General features: G+C 39.6%; 2 protein-coding genes and 1 long non-coding RNA gene across 4 annotated transcripts in view; 2 read left to right on the forward strand and 1 right to left on the reverse strand.

Moving 5' to 3' along the window:
* LOC131034474 ((S)-coclaurine N-methyltransferase) overlaps window positions 1–21,966 on the reverse strand; it is a 134,029-nt gene that overhangs the window by 99,485 nt on the left and 12,578 nt on the right. The window lies entirely within an intron of this gene.
* On the forward strand, window positions 8,342–10,048 carry LOC131858156 (uncharacterized). Its single transcript, XR_009358932.1, has 3 exons — window positions 8,342–8,638; window positions 8,946–9,643; window positions 9,755–10,048. It is a non-coding gene; the product is annotated as an uncharacterized LOC131858156 (long non-coding RNA).
* On the forward strand, window positions 10,558–12,035 carry LOC131034473 (uncharacterized). Its single transcript, XM_057965977.2, has 3 exons — window positions 10,558–10,747; window positions 10,856–11,264; window positions 11,378–12,035. The coding sequence occupies exons 1-3, from the start codon at window positions 10,598–10,600 to the stop codon at window positions 11,971–11,973; spliced, it is 1,155 nt and encodes a 384-aa protein (XP_057821960.1). The 5' UTR covers window positions 10,558–10,597; the 3' UTR covers window positions 11,974–12,035.

Genomic DNA, 21,966 nt, shown 5'->3' on the forward strand with positions numbered 1-21,966 from the left:
CGAGGTTATATACTATATCACATTTCTCCAATGGCCAACGCTATCAGATTCGAAGACAGACTCGGAGGTGGCGATGATTTTTCAGCCTAGAAGTTCAGAATCTAGATGATCTTAAAGGAGAACAAAGTGGATTCATTTCTTCAAACTAAAAATGACCAACCTGAAAATGAACCTGACAAAACAGCATGGATTGAGGGAAATGAAAAGGCCATAAAAATAATAGTTGATGGGGTGAGAAACAACATAATGCCCATCATAAGAAAACATCAGACAGCCTATAAAATGTTCAAAGCACTTGAAAGCACATTTGAGATATCAAATGCATGTCGAACTCTGGCATTAAAACGAGAAATAAATCATATCACCATGAACAAGGGGGAGACAATCAACACCTACTTTATGCGGATATCAATTCTAAGAGATGAACTAGCAACTCTGGATTACGAGATCCAAAGCAAAGAGTTAACACTCATTGCTCTAGATGGGTTGCCTAGTGGATGGAGCACATTCGTCCAAGGCATCAGTGCAAGGTCCAAGTATCCTAAGTTTGAAAGATTAAGGGATGATTGTCTCCAAGAAGAATCAAGATTGAACAAGATGGGAATAAAACAAAAGAACATAGACGAAGACCTTCAAGTTCTAAGTACTAACACAAATAAGACAACCAAGAAGAAGCAATTTAGGTAGAGGAATTGGTTCTTGCACCATGAAACTGAAGACAGGCATATCATTGCAACTCGAAGGAGTACTATATGTCCCCAGCATCAAGAGAAATCTAATCTCCATATCAACCCTACAAGATAAAGGATACAGAGTAACCTTCATGGAGAACAAGGTGTTGGCTTGGCCAAGACATTCTTCCATCAAGAAAGCTAAAGTCATTGGTCAAAGACAAGGCTATTTGTATGAGCTGTGCATAGAGCCCAACCTAGCCCTAATTCATGAAGCAACAAATGCAAGTGAGGTCTGGCATAGAAGACTAGGCCACCTGAATTATAGAGCTTTATCATCTATGGGAAACCTTGTCACAGGTTTACCTAAGTTGAATACATGGTTGGGAGATTACTGAGGAAGATCGACGCCACATTGATACTGCTGAGTGTCCTGTGCGTGACATATGGGCTCAGCATCTCATAGATCCTGGTTATGTCAGATGAACACAACAACTAAAAGTATGTGTGTCAAAGAGCAACCATCAAATGAGATCTAAATCTTCAAGTGCAAAGAATCAGGAATGAACAATTGCTGGATTGTGAGGAAGACTTATAAACAAAGAAATAAGTAATCCATGTTTGATTAATGATCATCAATTTCATATGTAGTTATTAATTCATGCAATTACATTATGCGTGTTATTTGTGAATCAACATTGTCAGTAGGTGTCCGCACAGGACAAGCTACATTTGAATATCTTGTTTCAATCAATGTACTATGAGAAACTTGCCCCTTACATGCAGATCATCTTTAGAATCACAACTAAAGTAGTTAAAAGTGATGAAGAGCTTGTTAGGCTATAGAGTTTTGAAGTACTATTTGTGATGAAGAATTCAGGAAGAATATGGAGGGGACTTTAGTGGAGATTCTAAGATTTCGCATTCCCATCTATAAACAAGTATTTGCCTGTAGAAGTGCAACAGTCCATGAGGAAGCAATGTTGACCATAGGGGCTCTTGTTTATGCTACTAGTGGTGAATTTGCTAAGTACATGTCAGAGTTCTATAAGTCATGTTTTGCAGGTGATCTTTCAAGATGAAGAAAGGACAAACCAAGAAGCATAAGAGATTTCATTCAAGGGAGAAAGAACTCAATGCTTGCAGTCATAGGACTGAGTTGATGGTGGTAAGTATTCATCAAAGAAGAAGAACCCATATAGTTTGTCCTTGCGATCTGGTTCTTCGAAGAGGAGGTCAGATGGTTGATATCAAATTCAGAGGGAGTCTAACATTTCATTAGAAGCAACATTAGACAAGGAGGTCAGAAGGTTGATGTCAGGCTCAGAGGGAGCCACACCATCATGAAGATATGCTTAATGCATCCTTCTCTGTGAGAGAGGAGTTTGAGGAGCAAGCCATTGCTTAAATGCATTCTTCTCTGTGAGAGAGGAGTTTGAGGAGCAAGCCCTTGTTAATACACTCTTCTCTGTGAGGGAGAAGTCTGAAGAGAAGGCCCATGTTCCACCCTCTGGGAATAGCCATGATGAATGTCATCATGTTGGGTACCGTGATGAAACGTGTTCCACCCTCTAGGAGTAGCCATGGTGGATGTCATTTCATAACTATATTATTAACAAGGATTCCTCCCTAGCTAAGAGGGAGTGTTGATGTTGTAGTGGCCACCCTTGTGAAGAGACAGATGGTGTCATTGAGAACCGACCCCTTGTGAAAGGGTGCCTCCCTTATATATATAGAAGATGCAAACTCATTCTCTGATCCATTCAATTTATGTGGAGAGCAGTTTATATATTAGTTAGAGCAGATCGATCCTGTGAAGAAGGCCAATCAGATTTGTTCTTGTGAAATTTGCTTCAAGGAGTGAAGCAACATGTATTGGGCCCGTATCTTGCATTATTGCTAGACATATTTGATATATAAAGAAGACATTTTTATGCTGGGTGTTTCTCCCTCGAGTAGGAGGGTTTTCCCTTGGAGATCAAACTACAGATATTCTAGCCAAATCTCTTTCAGAGTGAAGGTTGATCACTTCAGAAAAGGTTTAGGTATGATAGAAAGGTAATTTGCTTTGTAATCTGTATTTGCATGTTTAATGTGTAAACTTCTTTGTCATGACAGGACATTTTGGATTTTATCCCCTAGGTTCATATCTAAGAGGTGATGATCTCTCAAGATAATGAACACTTGTATGGAGACATTATAAGGTGACGATCTTATAATGTCCAAACCAGTTATCATGATGGATCTCTGGTGGATCATGGATGAAGCCATGATTGTGTTGTGGTAAAACATTCATATGAAGTGTTAGCGCACATACCACAACTTGGATAAGATGAGAATTTAAATCTTTCTCATACGATTATCCTCAAGTATTGCGTGTTTAGGCAATACTGATATCACGTGCTTAGGTGATATCCTATCATCACAAGATTGACGTGATGGACATTTGTATCATGTGTCTAGATGATACTTCATATCATGTGATTGGGTGATATGACATTTGTATAAAGTGTTTTTTTTGCACATACCACAACTTGGATAAGATGTGAATTTATGATTATCCTTAAGGATTGCGCGTTTACGAAATACTGATATCACGTGTTCAGGTGATATCTTGTCATAATGAAATGATGAATCTTTTATATCACATGGTTAGGTGATACTCTATGTCACATACTTAGAGTGATGTCTTATATTTGTATCTTATGTCCTAATGGTACTTCATATCATATGTATAGATGATATATATCCTTGGAGATTGACATTATGGAAAAGAAATGTGATGCACGTTACTTTATCTATCTTCCAAAGCTAAGAGGGAGTGTTAATGCATTAATAGCTTCTGCAAGATAAGACTTTCCTTACCCGTTAATCTCCTCTATTCTGTTTTGGTTTACTCATCTATGCTATTAGATTATCTGATTTATGCTTTCCGAACTGAATATGTTTATCAGATTATAACATTGATCATGATTATAATATTAACATTGATAAAGATGAATTAGATCGACGACTTGCTTAACAAAGTTAAGCGTCGATCTAATGCTATTAGTTATCGGGCTTGTTTGCTTTGACACCGATTCATTATCAGGTGTGTTTATATCGATCTATTAACATTTGCTTTGACACTGATTCATTATCAGGTGTGTTTATATCGACCTGTTATCATTTACAATGATACCGATTCATTATCGGGTATGTCTATATCGATCTATTATCAATGATACCGATTCATTATCTAGTATGTTTATATCGATCTGTTATCAATGGCACCGATTAGTTATCATAGACACCGAGTGGATCGGTTGATGGTTGATGGTTGTAAAAGTCACGACCAAGTGACATCTTGGTCGGACATGTCTGAAAGACATGTCCAATCAAGGTACCACTTGATCATGACTACCTTATATATATACATCATTCAAAAGAAAGGAGATGACATTGAAATCAATACATGTTCATCCTCCATACCTGCAGCAAAAGAAAGACAACAACATTATTGTCATAGTTATAATATCAAAATTCTAAATACACCATCCTGCATATAACTTGTTCATTAAATTGGAAATTGCAATAACATTTACATCTTTCACTTCTTTGCTGTGGCTAGAACTCCATCATCGGATATGGCAATTCTGCGATGCTGCTGCTTCGAATGGACTAGAATGAACTGAAAGTAAAACGGAAAGGGTTAGAAGGATCTAAATCTACTCCTAAGGGTAGTGATAACAAGAACCGACAGGGAATTCATTAGTGGAATGAATAGTGCTTTGGTGGACAAATTCCAAATAAACCAAGCTCTGCTTCGCCAAGATCAACTACAACTCTGCAAGAACCGGAGCAATCTTCTGGGGATGCTAGAGGATTTTCAAATCGAGAAAGTACATTTGAATACCCAAAAATGGCACAATCCAAACGACTATCCACAATCGAACTTAGCACAAATTTGGCGGGCTCAAACTAACTTTACACTGCAACTTACAATCAGCAAGATGCAAAAAGTATGAACCATGGAAATTCATCAGACACCATTACATTCTCCATTGAAATCAAAGCACTTTACTATTTCTAATCTAAGTGAGGAAGGTGAAACCATGCAAGCTTTAAAAAAAATAACTTAAGTGGACACCATCAGAGAACAATGTTTCACTGTTATTATCTCAAAACTTATCGCAACAATTTCATACAAGGCTCCCTCCCCTTTACCCATGAGGGGGTCACCCCTTTATATAGGCCTCAGGCCATGTAAACTCTAATTAGGGTTCACCCCAGAAGATTCCCACTCAAGGTTCAACAAGGTGGGAATTGATAATTAATAACCCATCATGCCCATATACAATTAATTACAATCCTGCCAAAAATGGCACCCATAAAGCACTAATTAACCATTACATTCAAAAAGTGCCCACTATGCAATGAATGTGCCCTCATGCAAAAATTGCCCATGATGCTATAAATGCACCATCATCTCCTGGACGTGACGGCCGCATGCAGAAGGAATCTGCCATAATGCCATAAATGTGACGACTGCATGCAAAGAGATGCTTCATTAATTCAGCATCTGTTGACTCGACTGCCACTTGGTGGAAAAAACCCTGGAGACAAAAAAACTTCAAGAGGGAGAATCTCTGACTCTGGAAGTATTTTCTTGAAGTTTTTGAACTTGCCTTGCTCTGGAAAAGATTTTCAATGATTTTTCAACATCTCCTATTTTTTAGGAATTTTGCAGAAATTAGGGTTTCAAGTCCAGGAGGAAGAGAATTCTCCTACGAATCCAAATCTGTAAAACTTTTGAAATTTGGATGTGATTTGATGCCCGAGAATGGATTTTTCAAACTTTTCCCTGGGGGGGGAAATTTCTTGTTTAGTTCATCCCTGATTCCTTCCTTGCCTTAGAAATTTTATCTTCAATTCATCCTTGGATGTGATTTCTTGTTGTGGAGGAATTCTCCTTTGGAAAGAAATTTGTTCCTTACCCTAAGGAAGGAAATTCTTCATACCTTAGCCAATTTTCATGATTTCCAAGAACTACGTCCTGAAGGAAGAAATTTCAAACACTTAGTCAATTTTTCACCTTTCCTGGAATTTCTTCTTCTTGGGTGCAATTCTTCCCCGATGAAGGAGTTCATCTCTTTGTGCACTGTCCATGAGAAGATCATTTTAGCGCACTCCCGTGTTCCTGGGTGGCATTTTACACTTGGTGGGGAATTATTTCAATTCCATGGATTCCTTGCATCCCCCTATCTGGCGCTCCTTCTCTCACTTGGGCACTAAAATGCCTTCGTAAAGGACTCTTGCAATTTGCCTGTTTCTCCATGCACTCTTCATTCTAGCGCCCTCCACAAGGCTGGGGCAGAAATTCCTCCTGAGGAAGGAATTCATTGTTTTGTGAATTGTCCATGTCTTCTTTTCAGCATCCCTATTTTTTAGGGATCCTCCTAAAATTTAGGAGCCAGGTTCATTGGATGGAGAATTCTGCCACGATTCCGAATCTATAACAATTTCCTCATTCCGGCGAGATTCGGTGTCTAAAATAGCAAATTCAAAAATTTGCCCGAGGGGAATTTTACTTTCTATTCCTCCTTGACCCCTAGGATTCCATGCCTTAGGCAAAATTTCAACTTTTTAGCTTGGGCGTTGAATTCACCGTGCCTTGGAATTTTCACTTTTTTACACCTTCCATGGAATGGCCATTTTGGCGCCCAATCACTCCCTTGGGCGGAATTTTCACTGGAGGAAGGATTCATGGAATTGTCCTTCTCTCCTTGGGCATGCCACTTTGGCGCCTTCCCTCATGTCTGGGCGCAAATCATACTTGGCCAAGGATTTTTTTCATTTGTCCATCCATCCTTGCCTTCTCCATTTTGGCGCCCAAGTCCACATCTGGGCGGATTTTCTCATGGGCCAAGGATTCATGAAATTTGTCCGCTTATCCTTGCCTCCTCCATTTTGGCGCCCAAGTCCTCATCTGGGCAGATTTTCTCATGGGCCAAGGATTCATGAAATTTATCCGCTTATCCTTGCCTCCTCCATTTTGGCGCCCAAGTCCTCATCTGGGCAGATTTTCTCATGGGCCAAGGATTCATGAAATTTGTCCGCTTATCCTTGCCTCCTCCATTTTGGCGCCCAAGTCCACATCTGGGCAGATTTTCTCATGGGCCAAGGATTCATGAAATTTGTAGTTCTATTTTCGAGACCTAGGACAATTTGACCCCTTTGCAATTTTGGAATGACTTCCTGAACCTTGGTGAATTTCTGAGCTTTCCATTTTAGGCATAGGCTTCCAGCACTTGATCAATTTCTAGCTTTCTCTGTCTGCTGTCTGACTTTCCAGAATTAGAAATGTCTGTGAACGTCTGATCCTTGTCGCCTTATCTGACTATTCTTGCCAGTACTGACTTTCCAAAAATAGAAACCTTCAAAATGTCAGCATTAGACCCCTAGACAGGGTGCAGGAATGACTTACTATAAATGACAACATTTCAGGACCCAAAAAAATCCCTAAAAAAATAGGGACTTTCTAAAAATAGAAAGTTGCTCCGTTTGGGCTCAAATTTTACTGGGAGGTTCCTTGAAGGGTCCTGATTCCAGTTGTATGTTCAATTTTCCCAAAACTCTAACAGAAACCCCTAAAATCTAGGACAGAAGGCAAAAACCCTAAAATTCACAAAACGAGTCCTAGACTTGGCCGAATTTGCTCAAACGAAAGGCAGACTTGACCAATATGGCCCTCAAACACTTGAAAAGCAGAGAGACTGACAAGACTGTTGCGAAAAGACCCCAATAATGCAAGCCAAAAGACCAGGAGGGCCTAAAAAGTAGGGGGTCCCCATTTGCAATGGAGCAATGTGTGAAAACGTCACAACAAATCCAAAGCGAAATTTTTCTAAGCTCCTGACCCTTCCAAAGGGTCCAGAGTGAAATCTTCCAAATGACTTATTTTTTCACCAAGGACATCAAATGGTGGACATACATGGCAAGGAAGGGATTCAAAAAGACAAGTCTAAAGCAAGCTAAGTGAAAAAGGATGAGAATTGATCCAAAAAGAGTAACTTCGCTCCTAACCCTTCCAAAGGGTCCAGAGCGAAATTTATCTAAGCTCCTGACCCTTCCAAAGGGTCCAAAGCGAAAATTCCCAAATGACCTAGTTCTTCACCAAAGTCATTGAATGGTGGTCGTGCATGGCAAAGAAAAGCCTCAAGGATCAAGTTTAAGACAAATTTAAGTGAAAAAGGGATGTGAATTAAGCCTAAAATCCAAATTTCGCTCCTGACCCTTCCAAAGGGTCCAGAGCGAATTTCTCACAAACATGTATTTTCCTCACAATTTTAAAGCAAATTGCCTTCAAGGTATTTTCCTAGGATGGTTTGGAGCTAAGAAAGCAAGCTACGAGAAAACTATATCAAGGACAAGCCCTATTTTCCAAATTTCGCTCTTAACCCTTCCAAAGCGTCCAGAGCGAAATTCACCTAACCTCCTGACCAGAGAAACAGGACTCGCCCGAAATCGCCTAAACTCGGCGAGTCCGGGTCCGAGTCAGGCCAAACGAGTCCCAGGGGCTCGGACTCGGACTCGGCCGAGTCTGGAGGCTAAACTCGCCAGACTCGCCGAGTTGGCGATTTTGGCCCAAAATCGCCAAACTCGGCGAGTCCCGAGCCCTGGACTCGGCCGACGTTGGCAGCAAATAAAAAGTAAAAAAAAAAATAGTTTGTAAAGTTTTTTTAAATCCGTTTTTTAATGTTAATTGTCTTCTAGCCCTAAAAGTGACTTTCATTTCATTCACTTGCAAAAAAAGGAAGAGTAAAGTGAGTTGGGAAGAAAAACAAGGGTGCATAGAAGAAAAACCAGCAAGGAGGAAGCTCAAGTTTTCTTCAATTTTTCACATTGGAGCTACATTGTGTTTCGATTTGGTGCATCAAGAGTTGGATAGGAAGAGTTTGCAGCTCATTTCAAGCTTGTTGTAAGAGGTATGATTGTTTTTTTTAACATTATTTTGTTTCTTATATGCAAAAATTCCATTTTCTATTCATTTATTTTGAAAGTTTTACATTTTCTTGTATGCAAGATCTTTTGTATGTTTGTAATTTGTATGTACCATGTAGTATGTAATTGTACAATGTAGGGTTGTATGTAGGGTTTGTAAATTTATTTTTTTTTAAATTGTAGGGTTTGACAAACCCTACAATTTTTTTTTAAAAAAATTTACAAACCCTACTTTAGTTTTTTTGAATGTATGTATTAATTTTATTTTGTATTTGTAATGTTTTATTGCAGCAAACTTCACTTTATTATTTGCCTCAACTTCAACTTTCACAAAACTATCCTAAAATGTCTACTTCGGCTTCTAGACCCCCCATGAGAAAGGACCCTGCTTGGAAATATCATGAGGATTTTCCAGGGCAAGGAAAGGGGCAAACAAAATGTATGTTTTGCAAAACAATATTCCATGGAGGTATATATAGGCTGAAATACCATATTGCTGGTGTGCGTGGACATGATGCCGAACCATGCCTAAAAGCAGTCTCTGAGGCCATACATGATTGTTATGTAATGGTTGAGGAGATTGAAAGAAAAAAGAAACAAAAGGAGGATCGAGCGGCCATTGGGAGAGAGACAGTTTTAGGAAGAGGGACACAGTTAGGTTGTGTTGGAGGCCCTTCTTCGTTACCTCCATATCGTCCCACTTAGTTTGCTACTGCTGGTGCTTCCGTTTCTGCTTCTGCTTCTATAAGTGGCAGTGCCACTGCCACCGCCACTTCTCATGCTCCTACCACTAGTAGTCATAGTGGGAATGTTACCATTGGACCTAGGATTCGTAAATCTAGGTTGGATTCCTTCTTTGTGCCTCGCACTACTCCTGGGTCCCAACCGTTGCTTGAGGGCATGGGTTGGAACAAGGAGGTCCATGATGCTGCTAAAATGGCAATTGGCAGGTTTTGGAGCTACAGCTGTATTCCATTCTTTGTAGCCAGGTGAATGTTTTACTTTTATGTTTGATAACTTTGATTGTTTTAATTTTTATACTTAACTTATCTCATTGAATTTTTATACTTAACTTATCTCATTGAGTTTCTTTGTGACAGGTCTCCTTATTGGCAACAAATGGTTGATGCCATTACCATATGCGGGGTGGGGTTCAAAGCCCCTAGTGAGAGTGATTTGAGGGGACCCATTTTGTCTCAAATGGTGGATGATGTGAAAAAGGATTTAGATGAACAACGCCACATATGGAGCACTAAAGGTTGCACCATCATGATTGATGGTTGGACGGATAGGAGAAATAGAACTCTCCTTAATTTTCTTGTTTCTTCCGCAGGTGATTGATTAATTTTAGTTTCATATAGTCTTTAATTTTTTATTTTTTATCTAATGGTTTATTGAATGATCATTGACCTAGCTTTATTTTTTTATTTTGGGGGGCACCGTTTTCATCAAGTCCATTGATGCCTCCGCCCATTGCAAGAATGCCACCTACCTATGTGAGCAGATAGAGGAGGTGATTGAAGATGTGGGTGAGGAGAACGTGGTACAGGTGGTGACCGACAATGCAGCAAATTATGTTGCTGCAGGTAAACTTTTGATTACAAACTAATTTTGTTTGCAAATTAATTACTATCTTGTAGTTTGTACCTCCATTAATTACAATTTACAATGCAACAAATTATGTTGCTGCAGGTAGACTATTGATGGAGAGGCACCCATCTATAGTTTGGACTCCATGTGCTGCTCATTGCATTGACCTCATGTTGGAGGATATTGGAAAAATCCCATGGGTCAAGAGATGTGTAGAAAGGGCAAGAAATGTCTGCAAATTTGTATATAATCATTCATGGGTGTTGGCTCTTATGAGACAATACACAGAGCAGAAGGAGTAGCATCGTCCAGGAATCACAAGATTTGCCACAAACTTCCTCACATTGCAGTCCATGCTTAGGTCTAAGCCTGCCTTGAGACGTATGATTGTTGGTGAGGAGTGGTCTTCCTCATCCTATGCTACCACCCCTGCAGGGATAGAGATGGCAGACTGCATTTTTGATGAGCAAGGCTTTTGGGTCCCTTGTGATGAGATAGTGAAGGTAATTTTTTTATAAATTCTACAATTTAGCTTCATGTTTTATAAGTTATTATATGTATTCTCTTATTTGCTCATTTTTCTAAATTACACAATATTTTCAATTTTGCAGTTTGTTAAGCCCTTGGTGGTTTTGTTGCAAGTTGCGGATGGAGATAAGCCCGCAATGGGCTATATATATGAGGGCATGGATAGGGCGAAGGAGGCCATCAAATTCGTCTATGGAGCAGATGAGAGCAAGTATGGTCCCATTTGGGAGATCATTGATAGGAGATGGCATCATCAGCTACATAGGCCCATCCATGCGGCAGCCTATTATCTGAATCCGGCATTCCGTTTTATCCCTTCTTTCAAGGCTGATGCGGAGGTCCTTAATGGGCTATATGCAATCATGGAGAAGATGGGACTTGCCGGTACTTCTCAAATAGACCTTTTTCGAGAGCTACAGATGTTCTCAGATGCACAAGGGGAGACCTTCTCTCGTCCTGTCGCCAAACACGCTAGAACAACTATGATGCCAGGTAAAAATAAATTGTTAGGCTTAATTTTAGTTGTATTCAATACTATATTGTAACTTGTTAAATGAGTTCATGAGTGAGACTGATTTTATTTATTTTTCTCATTTCAAACTCAGATCATTGGTGGAACTTTTTTGGCCCAGAGGCACCAAATGTTCAGAAGTTGGCCATTCGTATCTTGAGCCAACCATGCAGCGCATCAGGTTGTGAGCACAATTGGAGTATGTTTGAGCACATACACTCCAAGAGGCGCAATAGATTATCTGTGGAGAAGATGAATGATCTCGTCTTTGTTCACTACAACCTCCGCCTGAGAATGAGAAAGAATGCAACAGTTGACATGTCTCCTATCATTCTAGATGAGGTTGATCTTGAAGCAGAGTGGGCCAATGAGAATCAGACAGCTCCTGGGACTCCTACAGCTGTATTTAGTGATGATGACATTGATTGGATCGACCAGGTAGATATAGAGGCTGAGGCTGTAGCCATGGTAGAGGAGGAGCAGAGAACACGAGCAGAGACAGGAAATACTGAGACTCGGAGTGACACAGTTGTTCCTGATGTTGGTGAGCATGACACAGTCGTTCCTGATGTTGGTGAGCATGGCATGGTGTCACGGGGAGCAACTATGGCTGCTGAATCATCCAGGACCTACTTTAAACGCCTTCGCAGGGGGCCAGGGCGAGAGGGTGCACGGCCATCTCAGCCATAGGCTTGTACACTTGTAGTTGTATTTAGTTTTACTATTTACCTTTGGTATTTGTATGAAACATTTGATGATCATCATATGATGACATGGATTTTTTATTCCATGAGTTTTGTAATATTGTATACATTTGACAATATTTATATATCTATGTTTCTTATTTTCTTCAGCTACAATTTGCGTTTATGCTTATGTGATTGATGTATACTTGTGTATGTAATCAAATGAGCCGAGTTTAATGATGTTTTTGTGTCTTTAAGGTGTATTCAATAAAGGGTGTCTGAAACAAGTTTTAAATCTTTAAAAATCTCTAAATTTCTTGAGTTTTTCACTTTCCCGAGTCCAGCCGAGTCTGGAGCCGAGTCTGACGCCGAGTCCCGAGTCCGAGTCCGAGTCGGCCTTGCCGAGTCCGAGCCGAGTCCGAGTCCCGTTTCTTTGCTCCTGACCCTTCCAAAGGGTCCAGAGCGAATTTCTTTAGGAAGCTTTGTTCCTTGCCTAAGCCTTTGAACCAACCTATTCCTAAGCATTTTAGAGGGCAAAAGACTTGTTTTTGATGAGAAAAGGATGAGAAATGAAGTTTTATGAAGGAAAAACAAGCAAAAGACAAAATTCGCTCCTGACCCTTCGTGAGGGTCTAGAGCGAATTTTCATAGAATCCTCCCTTTGCTTCAAATTTGGACCAATTTTGTGCCTTGGAGCCTTAGCTAGGATGTCATCATGCCTTGGAATCAATTGAGGGGTGAAAAGATCGAGGATTTGAGGCTAAAATGCAAATTTCGCTCCTGACCCTTCCAAAGGGTCCAGAGCGAAATCCTTAGGACTCCTTATTTTATCTAATGCACCCAAAAAGATCTTGTTTTAGGCCAAATTGAGGGCGAATTCACTTGATGATGATAGAGGAAGATTTGAAAAGAAGAAGAATGGTGTCAAAATGTAAATTTCGCTCCTGACCCTTCCAAAGTGTCCAGAGCAAAATTTCCTAAAAACCTCTTTTTGCTCCTTGTTGAGACCAAGATCTTGATTTCTAAGGCAAGGTTGGGAAGGAATTGATATGTACTTGCCTTTGAAAGGTGATTTAAGGCAATGAAGTGATAGAATTGAAGCTAAATCACAAATTTCGCTCCTGACCCTTCCAAAGGGTCCAGTGCGAAATCCCTTATAGGCCCTGTCCTTGGCCAAGGTCTAGAAATCTCTTAAAACACTATTTTGCTCCTTGTTTGAAGCCTAGATTTTGTCCCTATGGCATAAGATTGATGTATTCTTGCCTTGAAAGGAGATTTGAGGCAAAGAAATTGTGAAAATTGAGCTAAAATGCTAATTTCGCTCTTGACCCTTCCAAAGCCTTCCAAAGGGTCCAGAGCGAAATTCCTAGGAGGTCTAATGTTTTGACTAGGCCTTTGAGAAGAACCCATTCTTAAACAATTTTGGAGGCAAATGATTTGATCTTGGTCTAATTGAGCAACTTTGTCAATTTTCACTCCAGACCCTTCCAAAGGGTCCAGAGAGAATTTCACTATAGGGCTTGTCCCTGGAGAGGATCCTGAGCGAATTTCATTCTAATGCCTTCTTGTTGATGATTTGAGGTGAGAAATATCATGTTAGAACGAATATATCATGTATACTTAATCATCCTTTGTTTGTTTTGCAGCTTAACAAAATCAAGATGGAGGAGGATCAGGCCAGGACAAGGAAGACCTATTCAAGTTCCATCATTATCAAGGACACTTAAAATGCATGGAGGAGGACTCAAGGTGCTTCTAAAGCGTTGGAGGACTTCAAGTGTTCGAGGAGTTGCAAGCTATCCTCAAGATCTTCATTCTACCACATGAAGAAACCACAGGATGACAGAGAAGAAGGATCTTACAAGCACTTCAAAGCGAAGTACGCTACCAGAGGAGGAGTGACTTGACCGTGAGGAGGCCTCATCAAACACATGGGAGTCAAGGAGGTACATCATTCATTGCATCAAAGACAGAGGAGGATCAACCAAGGCACAAACGTCAGACAAGGTGGCATCCCAGTCACTATTCCTCCAGTCAGATAGCTCCACCTCAGCATGTCCAGATTCAATGTACCTGACTCACTAGTGATGGCACAAGCTTCGAGGCACCTACCTCTGACATCTATTGGTCCACACTCATGGAATGTAATTTTCTTATTGGCTAAAGGAGTTTGTTGTAACAAACCCTAATTAGGGTTTCTATCTTGTAATCCTAGCCATTCATTCTCAATCAATCTGAGTCGTTGAATTGTAAAGAGCTCTCTATATAAGGCTTTGGCTCTTCATTTGTAAAGGTTAATAGTCAGAGATTAGTTAATAGTTAGGAGCTAAGAGTTAGTAGCTAGAATAGTGAATAGAATAGCAATAGAGTAGATTAGGAAGAGAAGGCAAGAAATTGTTGCCTTGATTGTAAATGAACCCCATTTTCATTGAAGATATGGTGAAATATGTCGTTTCTTTGCAATATGCATGGTCTCTTGTTGAATCTTCATTTTAGATGGTAAATAATTAGATTGAATGAAGGAAGTTATTGAATGCACTCGCGTGGAATCCGCCTAGTCCAAACCACTAGCCTCTTGTTGATTGTAAGTGCGCCCTGCATGGTCAACTGGCATAGAATGAGCTTAATCTTGAGTCGTTACACGTCTATTGTTCATGCATTAACTTGAATGGTGATTAGTGTCTGATGGTGTAACAATTTGAACATCTTCAAAATTCCCTTTGAAGATCGCACTGAGTTGGTGTTGAATTGTTCAGCCTGATGGTGAGACCCAGCCCAGCAGGACTCCACCTAGTCATTCATCCATCTTCTCGCATTCTAGGTCTTAGAGTAGACTTTTTGAGCCCTGTATCTTTTGATGTTTCTTTATCTTCCAGCCAGTAGATAGGATTCAAGTTCCAGCAGATTAAACACTCAGGCCATCAAATGTAAGTCCCCTTGTGATTCCATCATAATCACATCAGACCAAATTGAGCTTATCCACACGCAGAGACCCTACATACCAGAAACTTGGAGTTGCCTCGATTGATCCTTAGGCAAAATCTTCAGCATTCGGGGAAACTTTGTTCAAGAGAGGATAAGATACCTTGGTATTTTATTCTATGTTTGCATGTGCATAAAAAACACATCAATAGTTCCCAAAGTGGTCCCTTTTTGTGTTGTTGCTGAATTCGGTATCCCAAGTTCCCGGGAATCCGAATTTGCTAGTTTTGTTAGCGGTCTAAACTTGAGACCTCGGGTTCCCGAACTCCTGGGTTTTCTTTGTGTCTTTTTGTTTTCTCACTTCGGAACGTCGGGTTCCAAGAGTCCCGAAGTGAGTTGTTTTTGTAGAGTTGTTTCTTTGAGTAGTGTTTGATGCTTGTTTGGTTGGTTTTGCAGGTTTAGCTATGTTAATGGAATCTTCTCGAAAGGCGAAAGATCTTGAGAAGCTGCCAATCACAATGAAATACCAATAGGCGAACATATGCCTCCAAGCTGGAAGATGCAATTCAATGGGTAACAGACACAAAGATTGGGCATATTGAGCTCGAAGATATTGACAAGCAATTGGAGAAACCTGGACTAAGTTCAAATTACAAGCGGATTAAAAGATCCGGTCTGGTAGAGGCAACTGTCTTCCCACAGTCGGTACACACACCAGAGTTTATAATGCAAATTGCACAATTCTATAATCCCGATACTAGGAAATGTGTCGATGATGACGGAAAATTGGTGATTGATTTGTCCCCTAATATGTTGGCCCTAGTCTTCCAAATTCCCACCAGGAAGGAGGTACTAGTTGAGGGAGAAGAAGATGGAGAATGAGAATGGAACCAAAATATGAGTCAGTGTAAAAAGAGAATGAATGAGGAATGGCTCGAGGAAGAAAGGAAAACGGGCCTGAAAGCAAGTGAAATTTTGAGACAAGATTTCAAAGAGCCACAAAGAGATCTAATCATAATGCTTAGTAAGGCATTTGGCAAACCTGCATGTAGACACTTTCAGCCATGGATGTTCTCATTCATGCTAACAATTTTGGATGGACGACAGTACTATGACTGGGCTCAAATTTTGTTGGATAACATAAGAGACCAACTCAAGGAGGTACATAATACGAAGAAATTCTTCTTCACATCTTATATTGTTTGGGTGGCAGCCAGATCCGGTCAATTTCCAGGGCTGCAGACTGAGGGCACATTGGGGGAAGAAGGACAGAATGCTATGTGGGAATACTACACCCAGTTGCTGCTAAAAGAATCCAGGCTACACTACAAGAGAATCAATGACGCATTTTTTTTTCCAATTATTATAAGGCTAACAGTGCAGACTAAGCAAGAAAGCAATGGAGCTAGTAAAGAAGTGGGGGTGTTGGTTTATACAAAACTCTCGATCTACTTATCTGAGGGTGAGTGGGTTCACTGGAGAACCATTTTTGTTGCCCAAGGATTGTACAGATAGAATAATTTTGTTAGAATATGCAAGACAAATGGTACATTTGCAAAATTTGCTATCCTCAAGGCATAAGACGGGGGTTACAGGTGAATATTTCCCCTTAAGTTTATCATTCTTTTCATGTCCAAAGATTCATGTGGCAAAGGTTGCCGAACAAGAATTGCAAGAACTACAGTTGAAGCCTTTCAATTTTGCCAGGCAATTTTATGACCCATACGATAAACTAAAAGGATTGATGCCTAAAGTGTATGAAGGACATCAGCCTGCCCTGAAGGATTTTTGGGCCAATCTCCAGGATAGCTTTGAGGCAAGGGAGAAATATTACCATCGCCTCACTGTTCCTCAAATTAGGGATTTTGGTATTGAGACCAACCTACCCAAACAATTACATGATGATGGTATTTTGTTGGATCCCATGCATAAGGAAACGGGAATAGATAAAAGGCCGCTCCCCCCAATCAAATGGTCGCAACAAAAAGTGGTAGACATTGATACCATCTCTCGGCCAGTAATAAATAGAACCAAGAAGTGGTTAAGTCTAAGGGTTAAACCAGCTGCCTCCAAAGGAAAACAAAAGAATATCCCGACTGACAATCCTCAATTGAGGATACACAAGGAATATACAAGGAGAACGCGATCAGCGTCAAGGAAGAACACATCTACAGACCCAGAGGAGGAAGCTGAAACTCCTTTCACCATAGAAGAACTAAGGCAAAAGTTAAATGAAAAAATGAAAGAGGTCGAATATTTGGCAAAACAGGTGAGTTTAGGGATTACTGTCAGCCTAGGGGCCACACCACAAGCAGAAATTCATCCTATTAGACCAGCCATTGTAGCAACGGCAGAACAGCCTTCTCAAGAGACTCAATCTTCTAGTGCTACTACCACTGCTACTACCTCTGCAACAGCAACACCCATCACCACATCAACCGCATTTGTTGCACCAGCTATGTCAACAACGGTCACTCCATCTTCTATTGTTTCACAGATGCATGCGCCTACATTGACTCTTGCAACTGAAACAGTAACTATTCATAATGTGAAGTTGAACTCAAACCAAGAGGAGACTGAGCCAGCACCAAAGAAGGTAGAGCCTAAGAAGAGGAAAAGAATGACTCCTAGTGCAGAGAAACAAAGAGAGCCTCCCGTGCAGAAGGTATCAAAACTTACACAGATAAACCCTATGGACACAGATGATCAAGGTCCGCAAGGGCAGCAGCAAGATGAAGGGGGGGAAATGGGGCAAGGGCAAGATGAAGAGCATGATGAGAGACTTGTTCTCACTCCACGAGATGTAGAAAACTTGTTGAAAGATATCGTAGGTGGAGAAACAGAGCAACAACCAAAGACTTCAATGAGCAAGTGAGCAAGAAATTGAAAGAGTATCAGCAATAGCTTGATGTTGATAGCGCTCTATAGGCAAACTTGGCTCAACAAATGCTCTCACAACAATAACAGCTCGCCATACTAGTACAGCCTACCCATGGAGAAACCCAAACTCCTCCAAATACACGGGTTGGAGAAGAAGAACAGCAATAGGAGGAGGAACAATCACAAGAAGTTGGAAGGGTGACAACACAGGTAACCACCAAAGGGAGAAGTACAGACGAAGGAACACCACAATGGTTAACCTTCACTTTTAATAAGAAGCAAAAGGTGGTGCTGCCTAAACTCTCACTGCAGCAGGCTATTATGGAGGAGCCGAAGAAAGAAAAGAAGGCCAAAACAATTCATCATCTATCTAGAACTGGCTCCTGTGAAGTAGTTGTCGATATCGCATCCCCTATGGAGGCTAAGGGAGAGGGTCCTTCTAAATATCAAGTATCACAAGTTAGGCTTGGGAAGCAGACAAAGTGGGGAGAGCTTGACACTTTAGAGTTTGCTACTAATACACTGAGGAGCAGAATGGAGAAGGAGCATAACTCCCAGTTGCAGGTAAAGGCACAATTAGAACAGTATAAACAATTGTTGGTGGATATGGGGAAGCCTTTAGATTCAAGGGCCGATGACACACTGCCGTCCACATCATCGCTCCCAGAAAGTGATGTAAGGGCCTTGATTGAAATAAGGAAAGTAGCTACTACTATAAAATCATGGGCGAAAGATAACATTTCTAAGGTAAAGCTTTTTCTACAACATACAATGGGAATTTATGAAAGGGTCCTCAAAATGGAGAAAGCAATAAGAGACTGCTCAGCAAATTGGGAAGTGAGAATCAAAGACTTCACCAAGCAGTGTAAAAACTTGAATAAAATATTGGCCTTGGGTGAAGAAGTGAATGAAGATTTGTTGGGAGGAGATGATTTTGATAGCTTGCAATCTTATATATTTGTAATAGAATTTAAGATAGAAGTTCTTGAGCAGTGTAGGTCGAGGATTTTGGAGGCACATGCCCCTCTTTTGAAGTCAATTGGTAAATATGAGAATTTTGTAAAGAAGTTGCTAGGGGCATATGGTCATGACATTTTGAGAGATGGTCCCCTGAAGGAAGGTGTAGTATTAGATCAATGGGACCCGTATGCGGCTCATCACTTTGCACCTACAACGGAGTTTAATACAGAGTTAATGGATAGATACTCATTTTCGACTTCTCAGTGTATACATGCGGAGGGAGTAATTGATAAATTGGTTAACAGATGGGAGCAGGCAAAGCAAATTTTGAAGAAGTCTGAGTTCTGGATTTCGTATGTTGCTGATCCTCCTGAAGATACAGTTGCATGTTTTATCAGTAACTATAAGAGCTATAAAAGGAGTAAAGGATAAACATATAGTTGCTGCACATGCAATTTTGACTACTTTTTGAAGATATTTTTGGTTACCACAAAGACTGAGAGTTCAACTACTGGACAACACTGACTTCAGTTTTTGGGCGAATTCTGCATGGTTGTAATGGCCAATTTCGGGAACGCATGTTTCGTAGTAATAGTTAATTGGTAGTTTCACTAGAGTTTAAGGCAGAGACTTGCATGTCAACTGCAGCTCCTTATTTTTGTAGCATTTACTTTAGATAGCTTTATTTCTTAGAATTTAGGACTTGAAACTCTATAAATTAGAAATTTTGATTCATTGTAATGGTCTACGAATTGATGATTTGAGGTCCAATTTAGAAATTCTTTTAGAGATTTTTATGCAGATTTTTATGAGTTTAGAAGATTTTGTGATACTCTTTGAGGTTTAATACAAAAAGCAGCTTGTGGATTGCCTGATCTACTTGTGTGTTCTATATGGTTATGTTCTTTGTTATGTGGTAACTTCTATTATTTGAATCAACAACTAGTTCTTTTGGATACTTTGTTATTTTATGAATCATATTGCGTGTGTAAATGGTATATGAGAATTAAATTGATAGGGTGATGGTTGGTTTGATGATATTCATTTCCGTTGGTACATGAAGTTGTCTGACCTTATATATTTTCTGGAGTTCGTCATTTGAATGCTGATTTAGTAATATTGATAATATTGGGTTATAAAATTCTGACCGTGTGGATCATTCAGTTGTTATTGTGTTGATTTCATTGTTATTTCCTTGTTCTCCTAATCTATCTTTTGTTGTTTAAATTTGAGAGAACCTAAATCAGAAAATACAAAAAAAAGTAGGTAATTTGAAGTTATTCCAACCAGAAGGCCCCTTGACAAGTACAATCGCATCAACTATTGAGCTGCCCATCACCGTCGAGACCCAACTATAGAAACCTTGGAGTAGCTAGTTTCCCAAAACTTGCTACTTTTCAGGAGAGGTGATGAGTGTTCACATAAACTACCTGACTGTTGGTGAGTGAGTGTTCACATAAATTACTTGACTGTTGATGAGTGTGTCAAAACACCCGTCAACAATACTACCTACAAGTTAGCATATGAATGTTGGGTTGATTAGAAAAACTATCATTGTTCATATTATCTGCCGCTAATTGTGGGGAAAGCTATGAGTTTGAAGTTGGTCATACACTTCATGGTATAAGTTGTACCTTGTATGTTGGATGTGAGAGTTTTGAGGAGGAATTGTTGTTGTTTTGGGGGTCTTTTCTTATTGTTTGGCGATGCCCTGAATTTGTGTATGCACATTGACTCATTATGGAATGGAAACTAGGAGTGCCATTGGATTTGAAATTGTAGTCATTTGTTGCCGTAAGCACACCAAATACAAATATACTCTGGAGTGGACAGTTGGAGTGGTGTTGGATTTGGAACTTTAGTCATCCATTGCCATAAGCGCACCAATTACATACTTGTTTTTCAGATATGCACATGAGCTTTCAGTTATCAGTTTGATATATCTTTATTTAATGATGCTTTGGTATGATTAGAGGTAATTTTGGAGTATTACAAGGGAAGTAGCTGATTTGATGAGTGTTGGGTGTGTGACAGTGAACTTGTTGGGTGGTTCATCCTTGTTGATCCACCTACTACAGTGTGTTTAAAGTGTATTACTAGTTCTACAGCAACCTACAAGTTCATCCATTCAAGTATAATATTGTTATTTCACAGCTCGATAACTAGAAAACTTTCTTGTTGTCTCTATTGTGGTTGTTTAAAGCAATTTGATTTGTATCAACATTTAATCAGTGAAATATTGCATATGGAATAACATTGTATTGCTTCGGATGGTCATACCGCCAAAATTTTTCCTTTAAGTGCACTTTATTTTGTAATACGGAATGATAGTACAGCCAATGATTTGATCAAGTTACCTGTTGATACTTACCCCACTGAATAAGTTGTTTGTTGTAATCACCCACGACTAGATAAGTGAAAAGAACTTGCTTTTCATTTTAAATTTTTACAAGCTTTCCCATTGAAAGTGGAAGTGACATTGTAATTCCCACTAAATAGCAAATGTTTACTTTCTTTCAATATTGCAATACATCCCACTTGATCAAGTTACCTGTTGATACTTACCCCACTGAATAAGTTGTTTGTTGTAATCACCCACGACTAGATAAGTGAAAAGAACTTGCTTTTCATTTTAAATTTTTACAAGCTTTCCCATTGAAAGTGGAAGTGACATTGTAATTCCCACTAAATAGCAAATGTTTACTTTCTTTCAATATTGCAATACATCCCACTTAATAAGTGGTATTGGCTGGCTTGCCGCTTGATTCTTTCCTTTCTATACTTTCTTTTCAGTTGTTTGTAATTTGGAACATCGGATGCATTCACCTTGCCCATACAAGATCTTGGTGGTCAAAAATTGGGAAGGAATCTGCATTGCATTTATTTTCAATTGAATATATTTTCAAATAAAAATAAAAAAATCAGGGGTGCATGTTACAAGTGATTTATTATATTACTAAATAATTATAAATTAAGTTGTCCTAAGGAGGAATTATTAAAAAGGCAACTAAGGTATAATTATTCATTTAAAAGTGTTTTAAGTTGTGCCTGCAGGGAGATGCCTATGCACATGGGGGACTTTGCTCTTTCAAAAGATTTATTATTTAATTATTACAAAGTGTTTATGGATGAAAAAAGAAAAAATATTATTTTATTATTATTATTTTTCCTCTGAAATGTTATAAAAGGAGGTTGGGAGCTCATTGTTGAGGTTAGACATGTCATGATATTTCTT

Source organism: Cryptomeria japonica, chromosome 9 (assembly GCF_030272615.1).
Source record: "Cryptomeria japonica chromosome 9, Sugi_1.0, whole genome shotgun sequence".
NCBI lineage: Eukaryota > Viridiplantae > Streptophyta > Pinopsida > Cupressales > Cupressaceae > Cryptomeria > Cryptomeria japonica.

Excerpts from the sequence above, each read along its gene's own strand:
- LOC131034473 (XM_057965977.2), top strand. The coding sequence starts at position 10,598 with ATGCTTAGGTCTAAGCCTGCCTTGAGACGTATGATTGTTGGTGAGGAG. Across the intron at positions 10,748-10,855 it reads CTTGTGATGAGATAGTGAAG|TTTGTTAAGCCCTTGGTGGT; the intron begins GTAATTTTTTTA and ends TCAATTTTGCAG. Across the intron at positions 11,265-11,377 it reads TAGAACAACTATGATGCCAG|ATCATTGGTGGAACTTTTTT; the intron begins GTAAAAATAAAT and ends TTTCAAACTCAG.